The sequence below is a fragment of the Sinocyclocheilus anshuiensis genome, unplaced genomic scaffold (genome assembly GCF_001515605.1).
Source record: "Sinocyclocheilus anshuiensis isolate Anshui unplaced genomic scaffold, SAMN03320099.WGS_v1.1 scaffold63, whole genome shotgun sequence".
Taxonomy (NCBI): Eukaryota; Metazoa; Chordata; class Actinopteri; order Cypriniformes; family Cyprinidae; genus Sinocyclocheilus; species Sinocyclocheilus anshuiensis.
In genome coordinates, this window is record NW_015552625.1 from 2,369,759 (window position 1) to 2,388,566 (window position 18,808).

General features: G+C 38.7%; 2 protein-coding genes across 2 annotated transcripts in view; one reads left to right on the forward strand and one right to left on the reverse strand.

Annotated features, from left to right (window-relative positions):
* Positions 1–924: 924 nt before the first annotated feature.
* LOC107666404 (multimerin-2-like) lies at positions 925–16,635 on the forward strand. The gene is made up of 8 exons (XM_016457669.1): positions 925–1,389; positions 7,880–8,002; positions 8,778–8,884; positions 9,282–9,365; positions 10,054–10,221; positions 12,422–12,858; positions 12,934–14,449; positions 15,119–16,635. Exons 1-8 carry the CDS (start codon positions 1,055–1,057, stop codon positions 15,520–15,522), a joined length of 3,174 nt encoding a protein of 1,057 aa, XP_016313155.1. The 5' UTR covers positions 925–1,054; the 3' UTR covers positions 15,523–16,635.
* Positions 16,636–16,652: 17 nt separating this feature from the next.
* LOC107666410 (bone morphogenetic protein receptor type-1A-like) overlaps positions 16,653–18,808 on the reverse strand; it is a 30,478-nt gene continuing 28,322 nt past the window's right edge. Inside the window, exons 12-13 of the mRNA XM_016457679.1 lie at positions 18,112–18,242; positions 16,653–17,971 (exon numbers count right to left, since the gene is read on the reverse strand). Coding sequence (XP_016313165.1) covers positions 17,846–17,971; positions 18,112–18,242 — 257 coding nt within the window. The 3' untranslated portion in view covers positions 16,653–17,845. The remainder of the gene's footprint in view (positions 17,972–18,111; positions 18,243–18,808) is intronic.

An 18,808-nucleotide genomic window follows, 5' to 3' on the forward strand; every position in this document is an offset into this window, starting at 1 on the left:
CAATATGTCAAGATTAAAAGGGTTTCTTAGGGTTGCTAAGATCTTTTATGTTTTTGAAAGAAGTCTCTTATGCACACCAAGGCTGCATTTATTTAAAAAATACAGTAAAAACAGTAATATTGCGAAATATTATTAAACTTAAAAAAATACCTGTTTACTATTTTAATATATTTTAAAATCAAATTTATTCCTTTGATGGCAAAGCAGAATTTCTCTTCAGAGTCACATGATCCTTCAGAAATCATTCTAATATGCTGATTTGGTCCTCAAGAAACATTTCTTATTATTATCAATGTTGGAAACAGTTGTGCTACTTAATATTTTTGTAGAAATTATGATAAATTTTTTTCCGGATTCTTTGATTATTGGAAAGTTCAAAAGAATAGCATTAATTTAAAATATACTTTTTTAAAAACAATGCCTTTTTCATATTTATGATGAATTATCCCTTCAAGCTATTTGCTACTGAATATATAAGAAAGAGAAAAAACACATAGAAGTACGGAGATGAAATACTGGAGTTTCCTCTTAAACCAAGTAGTTTTTTTCCATGGTTTTATGCATAAAAACCATTGTCCTTTTATCTTCTCGTAATACTCTTGCATTCAGCTTTAACATCCCTTTCCTGAGCTACTTAGTGTCGAGTGGAGACAAGAGCAGCAAGAGGTGATAAGAGTGTAAAACTTCTGGTGACCAGCCAAGAGAAATGGACTGCTTCCTCACTCATACAGTCAAGTGTGTGTGTCCAGCACCTCCGAGCATGTAAAGCCTGAGAGCTGACGGGCTTCATTGTTCCAGGCTCCGCGACCTTTCCACGGGCATTTCCGAGGATTGTTGGAGGTCTTTGAAACTATTAAGATGAGGGAGGGGAATAGATAGAGGTGGGGGACACAGGGAACGGAGGGGAGTGGACTGACAGGAGAAGGGAGGGAGAGGATCATTTTCGAGATGGGGAGCGGAGAGTTTCCATAAGGCACCAGAGAGCAGCGGCTTTACAACATCTTGTTCTCTCGTGTTTGTAGTGGTTCCTGTGTGTTTTGAGGAGCACACAGATATGGTGGTGCTGAGGTTGGCCGTGCTACTCCAGGGGCTGCTTCTCGCAGCACGATGTGAGGTCAGAGCCAGAGACCCGGAGCTAAAAGAGGAGGATGAACTGAAGGACATGTCAGAAGGTGGTGGATGGGACCACAGAGTTCCACTGGTTGGGTTTGGAGCACCTCATCATGGTCAAGGACTAAACAGGCAGAGCCCTGATGTGTATGGGTCTGTCCACCATCCACTTGGTCATGGACACCATGATCCCACTCCTGGACATCTTTCTCCAGACGTGCCTGAGGGAACAGGGGACCCATCAGATCCATCAGCTGGGGGCTCTTTACTCCGCACTGGGTAAGTGTTGCTGTTCTCCATTCATTCAGCATGCTTCATGTGATTCAAACACATACTCGTGACCACATTGTACAAAAATATAAAGTCATTTCTTGAGGTTTTAGCTGAAAAGGGGGTTGTCCACCAGGGTAATTCTCTCACAATCTGGCTCATTACATGTATGTCATAAAAAACGTGCATGGTTTGCATGATTTTAGAGCTCATTATTTATCCTGGAGAGCCACCCAGGTTGAAGCAGAGCAGCAGCTTGTGAGGTTGTAAAAACAATTGAAGTTGGGTTCCTCTCCATCATTTCCTCAAGTTTCTTATCTTCTTATCAAAGCTCATTTTTGTAACAATTTCTTTACTTTCACTTTTGATCAGTTTAATAGATCATAGGCTAGCTGAATAAAAGAATATATATCTTTCAAAAAATACACCACATGAGGCTGAAGCAGAGCAACTTGTGAAGCAATTTCTGTAAAAACAAAGTAAAGTTAGGTTTCTTATCTTCCCCATCTCTGTTACAATCAATGTTTGGCTGATGTGGAAGCTAAACACAGGAAAAGCGTTCCAGCAAACATTTGGAGGTACCTGTTACTAAGAAAATTCTGTGCTTAAAGGTCTCCTCTAACCCCACATCTCCTCAAGAGTGCCCATATGTTTTCTCTTAACTCTGGCTAATCCATATAATTCAGCCTAATTACCTGGAGCAGATAGGAGCCGAATGTTTCCTGCGCTTTGAGATCAGACTCAGTTTAATCTTTGTACAAGAGCTGGGTCACTCTTTACGTCAACCCGCATACATACATTACACCCCAGTTTGCTCAGCAGCAGGCTTGAGTCTCTGATAACACCCTCACTTTGTATTTAATATGGTGTCCTTGTGATTAAAGGAAGAACATCTGGTTTGGGTCTGATTAAGATCCCATTACGGCCCCATTCAGAATTGAACTGAGCATTGCCTCTCAAAGTCCAATTCATGCGGTTACTGAATTGGGATTTGATTTGAGGTAGCAAATACTGTACAGTCATTTATTAATTACAGAATTCTAATTATTTAAAAAAATAAGGAATTTAATTCAAAGAAATGTAACTTCTGTAGGTGTAGTTTTTAATAACATATGAATGAATTAGCAATATATACAACATATGAGGTATTTACAGAAACATTCAATGTTTTAATGATCAGTTATTTAAATGCCACATGCAGAAATTGTATATTCGACAATTATATGTTTTAATTTGAATATAACATTTTATGTATGAATTAACAATACATGTTATTATACATAAAACATTTACAGGTTTTTACAGATGATTATTAATAATCAACTGCATTTGCAGTTGCAATGCTTCCATTTATTTTGTAATGGTAACTTGTCTTTTTTAATATTTTGATGTTTATCGTTTAAGCCTAGATTAGGGTAACATAAAAGGTTTGTTAAATAACAGGTGGAATTTAGGGGAGGTCTCGGTCTGTGGATGAAAGAAAAGATCCTTTTTTAGAGATGTGATGTCTTGGCACGCATGGACAGTTCTGAATAGTTAGAAAGAAAGACAGAGTGACAAAGAGAGAGTTTGATGCCCAGGTGCACAAAATTGGAGGGAGCTGGAGGAAAATATCACTGATCACGGTAACAAAGGGAATGTTTTGTACTTTTGTGGAAAATTAGATAAAAATTGTCGGAAATAATTTAAATAGAAATTTAACTTCACAAAGTTTCTCAAGCTTTCTGAACAAAAAACAGCTGTTCAGTATCACAACAAGTCAAATCATCAAGACACTCGTCTTTTGTCATTGAAATCCCCTGAATTCATCTGAATGTGAATGTTCTGACCTGACACTCATGCGTACCTCTCTCCATGCCTGTGTATTCGGTTTCTATATTTCAAATCCTCTCACACGCTCTTCTTTCTCTGATGTGGTTTTAGTTCATCTGCTTTCATCCTGGGTCTGTCTCAGGAAGCTGCTCTAGCTTACGACCTGGCCCTAAAAAAGTTTTGCATACAATTTACTTCTTGGGTCTTAACCAATCTCAACAGAGGTCTGTCTGTCACAAAAAAAAGAAAAGAAACAAGAAAATCCTTGTTTCCTTTTGTGCTCAAATCAATATAAACTCACCACTTCACTTGCTTATAATGAGCTTTATTTCTTGGACTAGAATCAGAGGAATGACATGGATGGGAGAGTTTTATCTGTTGCAGCTGCTGTACAACAGTCAGAGACAATGGGAAGCCTGTTTAGAGGATCCAAAGTCAAACTAAATCCTCCGTTAATATTCAGCCTTAATATTTCAACTTTGTATACAGTAGGATAAATGTCTGCTGATAAAAACATCAAAACAGCTTTTCAAAGCTCTTTGATTTGTTACAGGCATTTGTATACAAGTTTCGCTCCAACTCGTAATAAGTTATGGCTTGAGATGTTCACTATTTTACAGTGTGGTAAGGAAAATACACTTCATTCAGAAAACATTACCATTCAAAATTTTTAGGTCGGTAAGATTTTTTTTTAATTAATACTTTTTTTCCACATTAATGCATTAAATCGGTCAAAAATGACAGTAACATATTTATGTTACAAAAGAATACAATTTCAAATAAATGTTGTTCTTTCTAACTTTTTATTCACAAAAGAATGCTAAAAAAAAGTATTGCGATTTCCTCAAAAATATTTAGCAGCACATTGATAAGAAGAAATGTTTCTTGAGCACCAAATCACCATTTTAGAATGATTTCTGAAGGATCATGTGAGAGCTGGAGTAATGATGAATAAATTACATTTGAATAAATATTAAAATAGAAAACCGCTATTTTAAATTGTAATAATATTTCACAACATTAGTGTTTTTACTGTTTTGCAGCCTTGGTGAGCATAAGAGACTTCTTTCAAAAGCATAAAAAATATCTTACTGACCCCAAACTTTTGAACAATAGTGTACATTATCTGTAAGTAAATGATATCTTGTTCAGTTAACTTCTTAAGTAAATATATATATTGTCTTACGGATGTTTAGATATTTGTATTAATAACAAGACAAAAATACTGATTAAGAGAATGATTTTTTTTTGCAGTACACTTTCTGGAAAATGACACAGGCGGACCAACGGAAAGTATAAAAAAAAGGGGCTAAAGGTTAGATGTAATGTCAGTCTGTATGCGTGGAAGTCCGTGGGTATCTTCGTTGGGTAAGGATCCCAGGATGAGGGAAGTTTGCCAGAGGGACAGAGCGTCTGACGCTTCCTTTCTGTGAGGGGACACTAATCGGCAAAACGCAGAAGGAAAGGCAATGTGCTTACAGAGATGTCCATCCATAGAACTATATGGCAGGAAGTGACAAAGTCTGATTTAAGCCTGAAAGGTGCTGATTAGGGAAAAGGAGTATATATGGGCCAAAATTTAACACCCAGTTCTGTACATAACTTTCTGTCTGTGATGCAGTAAAATTTTAGTTTTTTGAACAAGTAAACTCACTAAATGGAGACAGAAGATTAAATTGAATGGACTGACAAACAAACTGTCTAATTTGTCTTTCTTTCTGTATCAAGAGTGCCCGAATTCGGCTCCAGATCATTCCAGTTCGATTTAACCTCTTCTTAGGGTTACAGAAGCTAACGTAAACCAGAGATGAAGGCAACGAGAAGCAAGTCTGTTGTGCACCATCCTTTAATCCTTTAATCCCAGTCTGCCCCAGAATAAAGCAAAATCACAGACTTGTAAACTACAATGATTCACGTGCTTTAAGTAACTTGTCTTGAGACCTTTAATCCCTTTACCTTCAGATCCTATTAATCAATGAGAACATTACGGTCAGCTTAGTTATCAAAACAAATATAATGTCAGAGGAACGACCAAGTAATGTTTGAAACACTCCTTGTGTTAACTCCAACAACAGAGACAAACGTCTTTACATCTGCATTACGATTCCCCTCTGTTTGACATTTTCAGTTTGTGTGCATTACCAGAAAATTGACTGTGCTACACAAGAATCACCACTTAGATGTTTTGCCTTACTCTGACATTTTGTATACTGAAAATAGTTTTTTGTCACACAGTTTATTCTATTTGGAGACAAGCACTAAAGCTGTTTATGTAAGACTAACTGTGGCATGTATGGTACACAGTTGTATTTTGTTTCAGCTCAAACCTTGCGTAAAGCTCTCTAGGATAAGTCATGCTGTAAGTTTCATAGTCTAATGATCTAAAACGCATTAGGTATTACTAATCATTCATAAATAGTGCTGTTACTTACCAATAGTGTTGGAACGAGTATGCTTGTGTTGTGTTTTGGCTTATAACTGAAGTGCAACTTTGCTTAACTGATTAATTTGGCTATGTTGAATGTATCATGGCCTGTGGGTTTAGAACCACACGATACGTAACACAAATCAAAAACTCAACCTGGCGTATTCCCAGTCATTTAGTCATCAAAATTATTTCGAAATATACCGCTCCTCTTGACCTGATCTGCCCTACATTCGTGTTTGATTTATGGAGAGACCAATACAGAGTTTCTCATTCTCAAGCTCATACCGAACGCATTAACCATTGACCAAAGACTGAACAATTACACACAAAGAATTCACAACTCGGCAGTGGATGTGATGGATTTGGCAGGGAGGTTTTGACCCGTCTTGCTTGTGGACTATGAATCATACATCAAGAGGATTGAGCAAGTTAAAACAACCAATTGCAGGATGATGTTCCTCCTCAGAGGACCATTTCCAAATACATCTACCCACAGAGCCTTATCTGTCCAGCCTTTAACTTCAACAAACCTCTGATCTCTGTTCAGTGTTACCGGTTTACTCATAATCAGTAACAAAGACTCATGTCAAAGATCAGTTCTAATGATGTAAAATAACTGCAGCACATCATCATGAGCTCTGCCGTGACCTCAGGAAATGGACCTCACAGCTGGACCCAATGAAATCTTAGTGCTGTGTTTTGTCTTTCTGGTCAGCCACCCTCAATCAGTGTATGTAACCAACCTCTCTAAACCTGTGACAAACCTTCTCTGTCCTTTGTGTGAAGCAATGACCTTTCCATTTTATTTATCTCCTAATTGAGCTCCTAATTTGTATTCAACAGGTCAAAGCAGGAACAGGGTGTTTGGGCTTGCCCAGGTCAGAAGGGGGCTCTGTTTTTTACAGCATTGTAAATCAATAGAGAACTTTTCATCTCTCTCACTGCCAGATTAGATCAGGGATGCCATGCTCTCAGCACTATTATCAATGAGTCATGGCTGTTGGCACCCAGACACCTATTCTTTGGTTCCTGGTTTGAAAGGAAGCAACTGTATGCCAAAATAAACTGGATTTGGTGGACACATTGTCAGAACCAAAACAGATGTTTTTAGCAGGTACAAGCTGTAATGAAGCAGCTCTATTCTGTAAAAGGGGGCGGGGAGCAGCAGCTCATTTGCATTTAAAGAGACAGGGACGAATAACAGCGTGTTTCTGCTTCCACTCAAAATAGGCATTTTCAAAATGATATAATAAATGACCTGTGGGGTATTTTGAGCTGAAACTTCACAGACACATTCTGGGGACACCAGAGACCTGTATTACATATTGTAAAAAGGGGCATAATATGTCTCCTGTAACAATGTATATTATTTGGATGTAATTATTCATAACTATCCATTTTAAAGAAATAGTGTTTCAAAAATTATATTTTTGTGGAAATATATTGATAATTCTAACTTTGTTCTTCACTAATCTCATAGCTTTGATTAGATGCATCATATCCAGTTTGATGGTCGGACAGGATCTAGCTGCAAAAGTTCAAATATTTCAACATATTCAAAGCTCAAATGGATCCGAAAATTCTGCATACACATATGATTGGAACTGTTTCAATGTTTCACACTTGTAATTTTGAATGGTGTTTTGCACCACTTTTAACCCTGAAAAGAGGTTATCTATGAATGTTTACAGTGTGTGAGAAAGTAACGTCAAGTTGTCATCAAGAGACAACCAATCATAAGCTGCCACAGTGATTGCCTCATTAAATATTAATGTGCTTTGTATATTCACATAACTTTTATATACAGAAGGAAACTCTCAAAAATGACACTGATTATTATTTAATTTGTGAAAAGCTGTCTTGATGTACAGTGCTGCTGCAGGAATCGCAGCTTATTTACTCTTAATGTTGCTGTAAATGGTGTTTATTCCAAGAACTTTGAGGAAAACATCCGGCCATTGATTCATAAAAACTAATTTGAGATTACCATGGATGCATTCCAAGAAACACATTGAAGGGCTTAATGTGTCATTTGTAGGTTAATATTTGCCTGTAGACAATTAAATATTTTTAGGCTTGACCCTGAGAACTAGGAGAAAAAACTTCAGCTAAACACAAGTATGCAAGAATAACTGTATTATTGCTAAGTGTATTGGTACAATGAACCTCTGGCCTTGACCGAACTGGATACTTCCGATGTTTCCTAACTACAGAGTATACTTACTAAGTTGTGTGGCTGACGTTCACTCTCCCTTCCAGGAATTGGTGTGCGTTTGTTCACAAGCGTGCTGTTACTGTGGCAGTATCCTGTGGAACTGAGAAGTACACCATCAAGTCCCAGAGTCCCTGTCCTAACGGCACCCCAGACTGCCAGCTAGTCATGTAAGTAATACATTATATCTTAAAAGTGAAATAGGTGAAATGTAGATTCTGCACTACAAGCACCAAACCATCACCTGCCACAGTTGGGATCCGGAAGTAAAAATAAAATTTTGAATGATGACTAATGGACTTTTAAAGATAGACCTGTGAACTACGAGGTTGTTAACTGATGGTTTTTGTTGAAGCCATCGGTCTGCATTACTTGTTTTTTAAATAACTGTGCTCAACAGTGGAATTACTGATGGGTAACTGTGTTACCCATGATTCTGCAGAGAAATCATCAATTCTCAATCAGAGTTATTTAATTATGAGAAATAAATTGTGCCAAATGAATATCTTTAAATCAATAGTTTTATGTTTGTTTTTAATTCAATTATGTCATTCTCAATGTTTTATAGGATTGTAGTACAGTCTTGTACCTTTGACTTTTTGTCCACTTCTCAAAGACCTATTTTTTTCCTTCAAATTAAAGTTTGTAATGTTGTAATTCATCTCCAAGCTGGCTGGTTTGGTTCATGATGTATAACTCCTAAACAAAGCCTTTTTAATATCCCTATCGAAAAATGAATGGGAAAAACACTCTTGGAACCTATAGGCTGCTGAAAAAGTACATTCTATTGGTTGAACAAACAGTTGGTCCTGCCCATAAACTCATGTCACTGGTTGAGTTTTTACTGGTTGATGCATATTAAGTTAGAATAGAAAATGTATTTTAACATAAAAACATGTATTACATCTCATAACTTAATCGTTATGGAACATAATTTGTATGCAGGTACAAGCTGTCCACTCGGCCAGTGTACAGACAGAAGGAGACAATCTACACTGCTCTGCTGTGGCGATGCTGCCCTGGGCATGCTGGGAAAAACTGTGAGGAGACAGGTACTGATGAGCTTAAGGTGACACTGGAACCAAGAACAAGAAGTGCTTGCAATACCATGCCTGGCTTGCTTCATAAGTCAGTGATAAACTGGTTTGCTTCTACACTGGTATTGCCATTTCCAAAAGATAACAAGACATGGTGTTACTCCTCTCTTGTGTACATGTAACAACATTAAAGATCTGAATTCACTGCTTGGCCAAAAGTATATAAACATCCCCCTGCTAATGACCAAGCTTGGCTCTTTCATCTACTGTAAATTGGACCAGATTGTCCTAAACCGATGCAAAATGGCTTTTGTAAAAGGAGCTTTTCACTGGTGAGGTGCCATATGTTCTTGAAAACATAAGAACAGCTAAACCAGGCAATTTTCTTTGTCTCTGTTTTTTCTGTGCTCAGTCACAGACGGCCACGTCTCAGAATCTGAAGACCCCAGCATGGCAGGCACAGCACATCCAGGGGGACATGAAGCGACAGACAGACGTATGTGGTGTAAAAACTCTTTCATCTTTAAATAAATTAAAGATCTACAGTTTTGCCATCTGTAATTGAATGAACTCTAATACAACATGGATAGTTGCATCTCTGCATGCTGATTGGTTAATACAGCATTCTATGACCTGTGACAGACTGACACAGCCTGGCTGCTGAAACAAACTGAGGAAATGAAAAACGTGTTTGTGCAAATATTAGCTGGCTATGAGAATGTTATTGCCCCACATGGGAGGACGGAAAAAAGGGCGTATGAGCATTCTGAAGGCAAGGGGCGAGCCCACACAGGGTGTTAATGTGTATGACCGTGCTTCAGTCCAAGCATGAACAAAACAAAACGGTCTTGGGTAAATACACACATGCACTGGAGCATGCTAGAATAATAGCACGTTTCAGAGGAGGCCGTCAAATCCACAGCTCTAAAAATAATCCTTTGAGTTGGTTGTTGGGACACAAACAAAGGCTTTGGACACAAACTTGGAAATTCCCATGCTGCTGATTAATCTGATACTAAGCACTCCTACTAATGACCTTCCTGAGATTCAAATGCACAGGTCAAAGTGCACAGGTCACATTCGTGCAGCGAGTAGAGCTGCATGATGGCAAAGGCATCATCAATCAATGCAACCACAATGCCACATAAGATTTGGCACTACTGTTTTTTCTTCTCTTTTCTTAGGACATAAAAAACTAACTCGGGAGAACGGAGAGCAGAATAATTACCAAATGTTTGGCGGTCCACCGTATGAAGCTCACCAACCTGATGTAGAGAATCAAACTGCAGCAGAGCCCACTGATGACTATGAGCACAGCCGTCATGCTGGCCATGACCACTTTGAGAGGAGAGGTATGTTAAATTTTATATTCAATATTCCTCGCAGACTTTGCTTTGACCACATAGAACTTGCTAACAAGATGCTAAATGGGACTGCAGAGATACAATGAAATATATCAATGTAATTATTATATATGTAAATACAATGAAACATCAACACGCCAAACTGGTCAACTCATCTACTTTATAGTCCACTTTTACAGTCTTATTGTGTTTATGCTTGCACTGTTGAAACTATTCTAACTCAAACTTTCCAACCTGTAGATTTTAAATAAAGACAGAAATGTTTTGGTTTTGACAATGAAGAAATGTGATCATGGTGTCCTTTGTTTATAGCCTACTTTTATTTTTTTTTTAATTCTGGCAATTCTATTTAGGCTTCAAAATTGGTAAAAGTTATGTTTTATTTGTACAGATTACTGTGATAAAACGTGTGAGAATCATAAACCTTGTTGATCACAGACTTTATATTCTGCAATAATCCAAAAGCCAATGAAAAAATACAGTTGGGTGTTTTGAGGGAACCAGGGTGATGCAAACCAAGTTAGTTTACAGAAATCTGTAATTCCTGCAGCACTCTATATTGACAGTTACTTGCTGTTGTTTGTAGAGTATGCGAAAATCCCTTTTCATCCATAATATTATCTTGTAATATATATATATATGTATTCAACAGGTATCTCTTTCCACTCTCTTGTACATCCAAACACTACAGAAAACAGATCACGTATGTTGTCCATACCAGAAACTTGCTTACCGGACACTTCCTTTGGTTGTAATATGCATTGTCAGAGATATTATGGGGATATTATTCTGTCTGTCTCGTACAAAGCCGGTCTCTCTTACATCCTTCTGTTCTGTCCAGAGGATACCAGATTAACAGAACAGTAAATAATGCTGCAGACTGGGGGAAAACCTCCATTCCTCTGCTATGACAACTCCTCCTCACTGTGCCTTCTCATTACTAGTTCCTGCACAGGATATCCTCTCTTTCACCAGAAACTTGCTTACCGGACACTTCCTTTGGTTGTAATATGCATTGTCAGAGATATTATGGGGATATTATTCTGTCTGTCTCGTCCAGAGCCGGTCTCTCTTACATCCTTCTGTTCTGTCCAGAGGATACCAGATTAACAGAACAGTAAATAATGCTGCAGACTGGGGGAAAACCTCCATTCCTCTGCTATGACAACTCCTCCTCACTGTGCCTTCTCATTACTAGTTCCTGCACAGGATATCCTCTCTTTCCCTGGGAAAAAAAGTCCCCCCATACAAACATTGTATGGTTATGAGTGTGATGTAATGGTCTATGGAAACGACAGAGGTTCAGCTATAGATTGAATCCAGGCACACAATACCCTGAGAAAACTTTGAACAGCTGGAGCGGTATTGATGTAAGGACACATTTGTCACATAAATAACGCTTGAGAGCCTCTTTTAAATGTGCATTCTCTCACAGAATAAGACAAAAGAAAGAAAAAACTTTGAAGTCTGAATGGAGAATTTTCTTCTAGTTACCCTGATGTTCTGGGTAGGCAGAGCTTTTGTGTCTGTGTGAAGTGTGGTTCAACTAGTAATAATGTTGTCAGGGTAATAAAAGTTGACTCAATCATATATGTTCGATTTTACAACACAGGAATAAAAACAGCAGGAGCATAAATTCTGAAGCTGTTCCAGAGGATTAAAAAGGATAAGAAACAGCACATGACCACTATATTCAGCTTCCCAGCAGGGAACTTGTACATGTACAGATCTCTTCTTGCTTCAAACTCTTAACTAAAACTTGTGCACAAAACCCTAACAAAACATACCACACACATAGTTTCTTACAATGCAGGGGATGTGAAAGACCGTGGGCTGTTGACGGGTCAGTTAAAAGGTTCAAAGTTTGGTTGAATGACCCAGGCTGAAATGGAAATGGACATATTTTTGATGTTTCCTCATGAGCAGCACAAAATGTCAAACAGGACAAACAGCACCACAGGGAAAATTATTATCTAAGAATGACAATAGAATCAAATTTCTATTTTGGCAATGTGGTTATTCTCCAAAACATTATTGTTGCTGGCATTCCCCTCTTTGTAAGTTGCTTAGAATGTTCATAGAAACTGATGACCAATAAGAACATATCTATTTTAAGATTTTCACTAAACAAGGCCAAATGAAAGTTCACGTGTCTTTGCTTCGTCACAATGTCTTTCTATTTTTCCAGATCCTTATGCTGTAAATGAAGGTGTTCCTCAACCTGAAACTCCTTACCTTCATCACGGGCTCCTACCAATCTTGAAAGAGGCTGTGATGTCTCAGCTGCAACCTGTGTTGGACAGTTTCAATCTAACCCTGGAACGGCTTTCTCAGGAGGTGCAGGGATTGCAGCGGGACATGGCCCAACTCCGACATGAACAGGGGCAGGGGAGGGTCACTGAGCCTCTGGAGGTTGGTGGTGAGGAGCACAATCCACAGGAGGCTGTTGAGGCAGAGTTGAGGGAGAGTTTACAGAAGTTGGAGGAAGTGAAAGCTCAGTTTCACAACCACCGCGATGAGGTAGAAGCGAGGCTCCACTTGCAGCAAACCATGCTGCACTACAACCTGACGAATTTCAAGACAGACATAGATGTCAAACTCAAACGTAACCAAAAGATGTTACAGGTCAGAGTTTTTACTCAACCTCAAGACACATTTATATGTGCAGAACTATTGTACTGAATGTGTGTCTTGCTCTAGGTGAATCTCCACTCCCTGAACACGTCAATGTCTGAAGTGCGGCAGGAGCAGGAGAGGCTGGATGAGGAACTTCAGAAGATTTGGCCTGAAAAGAAGACCGATCCTGCACAGAGTCAGTCTTATGAGAGCACAGCTGTTTGGGAGGCCATCACACGTCTGGACAACAAAGTCATCAACAACACAGTGAGACTTAGTGGCTTGATTGAAGGCCATGAACAAGTGACTGCAAACATTAAGGACCTCCAGAATGGTTGGAGAGATCTGGACAAGAAAATAGTCCAGACTGGCCTCAATAGCCAGGTTCAGTTTATGGAGACCGGTTTAGAGGTGGAGGCAGCCAAGGTAGCAGTTCTTGACCGCATTAATGAGCTAAACAGCAACATCAGTGTTCTCCAAAGCACCCTGCAGGAGATGGAGACTGATGTCGACTATCTCTATACAGAGTATTACAAGAATATAAGTTCGGCAAGTGGGGATTGTGACTGTATCGCGCTTGGAGCATCGGTGACCCAGTTGGAAGAAACTGTAGCTAATGTGAAAGAGATAGCGAATGAAAATAAGCTGGCCCATGAGCGTGAGGCTCAGGAGATGTTAGACAGTCTGTCTTGGATTCCAACCGTGGAAGATCTGAAACTAGGGCTACTAAATGTGCAAAAGTCTCTTGCTTTTGAACAGGAAAAGAGCAGAATGTTACAGCACAATGTGATGCAACTCCAGGCCTCTCTACTGGGCAGCCAGCAGGACATCGAAACACTCCAAGAGCATGATAGGGCCAAGGTCGAGAAGATCCAGCAACTACATAGCATTTTCAACACCTTGCTTCAGGATGCCATTCGTCATTCGGAGGTACTGGAGATTTTGCTTGGGGAAGAGGTGTTGGAGTTCATGGCATGGTCTCCTGAGGAAAAAAGACGTTTCTCTATACCAGAATTGAGGGAAAGCATCAGAGATATGCAAGAGCAGATCAATGGACACAGTCGCAGCTTGGCCTCAATGCTGAACTCTGCTGCCCATCAGGTGACGGCAGCAGATGAGCCCTCAGTGCTTTCAGACTGGGCCTCGGTGGGCATCAAAAGGAGACGTGGGGATGAAAGGTTTGACCTGTCCGAGGAGCTGCCAGAGTACTCTGATAATGACTTCTGGACTTTAGAGAAAATGGTGAAGGAACTTGGAGCTGACATTAAACAGCTTGAGGAACATCGTTGTCCTTCTTGCTGCAACTGCACTAAAACTGCTGCCACTGGTGGTGTGGAGGTGAAACTGCAGTCCGAGGTGGATACTTTGCGTAAGGACCTTGAGACCCACCTTGGAGTTTTCAACAGCATTTTCAGTAATACAGAGGGACTTACTGGCTCTGAGATATCTGTAGATTTGAATAAACTGTCAGCTTTGATGAAGAGAAAGGAAGCAAAACAGCAAAACAGGAAACAAAGGAAGAGAGCAGATAACAGAGCTGTTCAGACAGGAGAACGAGTGAATTACCGCATCAAAAGGGATGCATCACTGGAGTCCGCAGGTAAGGAGATAATTAAACATATAGTACCTTGCAAAAGTATTCACACTCTTAATAATATACCTCTTTTTTTATCGATTTACATTGTGAACTCATCCTCAGTTTTCCCCACTGCAAATGTAACTTACAGGGCTTTCTCTATTAAAGAACTGCCACATCAAAATTATTTTAATATTCTGTTGTTTTATAGTTACAGAGCCTTGTACATTACATGAATTATGGCCAAAAATTAAGAATTCCCACAACTTTGTTTTAGTTAAATTGTGGCCATGATTGAAATTAAAATGAGGAAACAAATTAGTACAATATGGCAATAATTCAACTAAAATGAGGGAATTAATTAATTAAAACATGACCATGAATTAATAGGTTGTGGGAACAAAATTTTCATCCTCCTTATGTCATGTGCAGGTTTCCGTGCTTCAGAGACCCTTGCCATAAATAACTAAATATAACAATTTCTAGACAGAAATAATGTAGATAATGTAATTATTTAACATGCTACATTAAGCATGTAAAATGTTTTTCACATTGAACCTAGAGTAAATGTTAGTTGACATTTGTGACAAGAGCACCCCCAGTGAGAGTCAATTGTAATTGCATTATCATGTCTCATTTTTTTTTCTCACAGCATTCATATTTTAATGCCTTTTCATTATCATTTGATTTCAGTGCTTCGTCAGCTCCCAGATAGTCCAATTATGTTCCTGGCCAGCACTACAGAAGGTGCTAACGGATCTTGTACGGTACATTTTGAAAGCGTGACCCTAAATCATGGACAGTTATACTCGCCAGAAACAGGCATATTTCGTGCTCCTACTTCTGGTGCTTACCTCTTTGTGGTAACACTGGACTTTGGACCAGGCCCATCTCTGGCTCAATTAAAGAGAGGTGGAGAGGTAGCTGCCTCCTTACGGCAGAACCAGAGGAAGTTGGGTGCACCTGCAACACGTCTCTGCATCCTGCAGATGGAGCAAGGAGAGGAACTCCGTCTAGAGCTGGTGCAGGGAACTATAGAGCGCAACAACCCACAAGATAACACGTTTGCGGGTCTACTAATGCGGCAGACCACCTGAGAACATGCGACTAACTAAAGGTGCAAAAGGACTGCATGATGGCAAAAATATGCTTTTTTTTTTTTTGCACTGCTCGCCACTTAAATTTCTCATTCAGGATTTGACAGACTAAAATAACAGATAGCAATTACGAAATTTACATTTGGGTCTAGTGTGACAACTACGATATTCTTTATAAGCCCTAAAATAGATGTCAAGATATTTTACTTTTTCAGTTCATACAAAAAAACAAACAAAACCCACAGAAAAAAAATGTGTACTAAAATTATATTTTTAAAAGATTACATGGACAAATATTATACAGAGTTTGAGGACTAATCTTAAGGCACCCTTTCAACATGGGGCTGAATAAAACAAAAAACGTTTCCAAATTAGACAGGTTGTTTAATATATTACATAGCGATGGGCTGGGGTGATACTATGGTAAAGCACACTGAAATATCTACAGGCATATATACAGTAAGGGAAAAACACCCTTTCAACATACTTAACTCAGATTACAGTGAGGAGGTGCATTCTCAGTTTTTGGATCAAGTACAGAAGCCTTAGGGGATGGATGCAAAATTCAGCATTTGGGAAAATTCAGACAAAATTATTGAAAAGAAAAAGATGAGATTCTTCTAGAATAGCCATGATTCGACTTTCTTTAATGCAATCAAAAGCTAACTTAACGTTTTAAAATCTCTTTTAGCCACAGAAAAGCATTTGATATAGATGATTCAATTTTCATACTTCTTGTATAGTAGTAAGAGCAACAAATGTATACAAATGTATTTTCATATACACCAAATCTAGTGTTTATCTAGCGTACTGTACTGTATGCTGAAGTTATCCACTCTGAAGTGAGATAATGTTTCCTTTAATAGATCTATTATTTATTTTCAGAACATTTTAAATCCTTTTGTAAGCATGTCAGTAACCTTGACATATTGTTTTAATCAAGATGCCCTTTTGGCATTTCCCGGCTGTTCTGAAAGTACAAAGCACCTTAGTCTGGCACATAGTATATTCACACATCCTGTCTTTAAGGGTCCAGATAGTGGTGGAAAGAACTATTGTGAATTGTTCTGTTACTATTACAAATCACATTGGTTTTTTCAATGGCACTGAGAAGAAAAAAAAAAAAAAAGTATTCTAGAACACAACACTGCATTTTCTAAAGAATAAAAAAATTCAATCTGCATGGGAGTTCTGTAAACATGCCATGCAACAATGTGTGTTTTGGATCGTACCAGTTACCAAGACCGTATTTTGGAAGCCCTTACTGAAATATAAAGCACTGATGACTAACAGATGTTACAGTCGTACCCTTCACCTTCAGCCTCCTCACAAACATAAACACAGTTCAAACACAAGATTCATAATATTGGCAAGGACATATGGTCAGAATATCACCAAATCCTCGAAAGTCACATTCATAGTAATCCGTACCAAAAAACCTGCACCCAGCATCTCTAAATAAAGTGAACTCAGGAATGTATCAACAAACACTACAAACACAGTAGTTTGGCAACTTTGAAGGGGTGTTCATACTGACCGCATGCGGTTCAGTAAGATCCACTCGACCTGTCAGTATGAAGAGTTTTCTTTCCTAATTAAAATGAGATGTATCGGCAGCTGGTTCACTTTATGAAACTATATGGTCAAAGGCTTGCACACTGGGAATGTTTTCTATTTTGAGGATGTTAAAAACAGCATGCTTTAAAAACGCAAACAATATATGGTTTAGGCAACAACCATTTTGACAAATTAAACCACATCTACTGAAAATGCAGCATGCATATCTCGTTACCTTTAAGCTTCTGTGGGGGATAAGAGAAGAACTTCTGTATAGTTAAATTATGATTTTTAAATGCCACACATCAGATAGTTTACAACAGCTTTTAACTGGACGAGATTATATTGATAGCATATTTTTTCGCTCTGTTGTCAGTTCATCTATTACTATAATATATTACACATCATACATTAAATCACAGTATGCTTTACACAGATTCCATGAGAAGTCAACAGCATTTCATCCATATGGCAGGAAATTTATCCCAGAATCTACAGAAACATATGCAGAATAACTTGAGTGTATTTTAAGGCAGTGGGGTTTATGTCAATCTTTCCCACTTTACTGTTTCAGTCTGTTGCAGTAATCCTCTGATCCCAGTTTGCAATGATACAGCTTTCACAGAAAGCAGCAAAGGCACCATTGTCTGATCCAGCAGAGAAAGAGAGCTTGCTATATTTCATAGTTGTGTTAGATGTCACCATCACCTACTCTCCTCCTCCTCTGTGAAGGGGACAATGATGTCAAAGACGAAATAAAAACCACTTAGATTTTAATGTCTTGAGATTCCACCATTTTTGCTAAAGTCTTCTTGACTCGTAGGATGGTCAGGCGCGATGCGGGATTGTGGGCCCAGCATTCTGACATCAGCTTTAACATGGCCCTCAAACACTGGGAAGCCAAACTCTTATTAGATCATGAACTACATTTCTCTTCTGCACATATTTATTAACTCTACAAAGAGTAACTAAATCTGTAAACATTCTGCAAATATAATCTGTCAATATGCTGCCATCTGCTGGATGACTCACCTCATCACTGTTCCATCTGTTGGATACAGTGGGCCGCAGTCCTTTGACGCACACAACCTCAAGCATATCCGCATAAGACGGATCTGATGGCACCATCTCATAATACGGCAGCTGATAGTCCTCAACGATACCTGGGAAACAATCATTGGATGAATTCATTAATTGCGAATGGTTTAAATTCTGTAAGGATCCACAACAGGAAGTTTTCATGCAAGCTTGCAGTTGATTAAAAGAAAGGGCTTATGCAGACAAAATGATTGGAGAAGTCAGGCCTTTTTGCCTCAATCTCCTAATTTGCTGCTTATTAATAGTTAGTAAGGTAGTTAAGTTTAGGTATTGGGCAGGATTAGGGATGTAGAATATGGTCATGGAGAATATATGTGACCCTGGATCACAAAACCAGTCAGAAGGGTCAATTTTTTAAATTGAGATTTATATATCACATGAAAGCTGAATAAATAAGCTTTCCATTGATGTATGGGATAGGACAATATTTGGCTGATACACAACTATTTGAAAATCTGGAATCTGAGGGTGCAAAAAAATTCAAAATACTGAGAAAATCGCCTTTAAGGTTGTCCAAATGAAGTTCTTAGTAGGGCTGCACGATTAATCGCATGCGATATTTAACGCGCATCTTGTCAGAAAGCCGGTTCTGTAATCAGCGGTAAATCTCCATCACCTGCGGGCTTTCACA

Excerpts from the sequence above, each read along its gene's own strand:
- LOC107666404 (XM_016457669.1), top strand. The coding sequence starts at position 1,055 with ATGGTGGTGCTGAGGTTGGCCGTGCTACTCCAGGGGCTGCTTCTCGCA. Across the intron at positions 8,885-9,281 it reads GAAAAACTGTGAGGAGACAG|TCACAGACGGCCACGTCTCA; the intron begins GTACTGATGAGC and ends TTCTGTGCTCAG. Across the intron at positions 10,222-12,421 it reads TGACCACTTTGAGAGGAGAG|ATCCTTATGCTGTAAATGAA; the intron begins GTATGTTAAATT and ends CTATTTTTCCAG.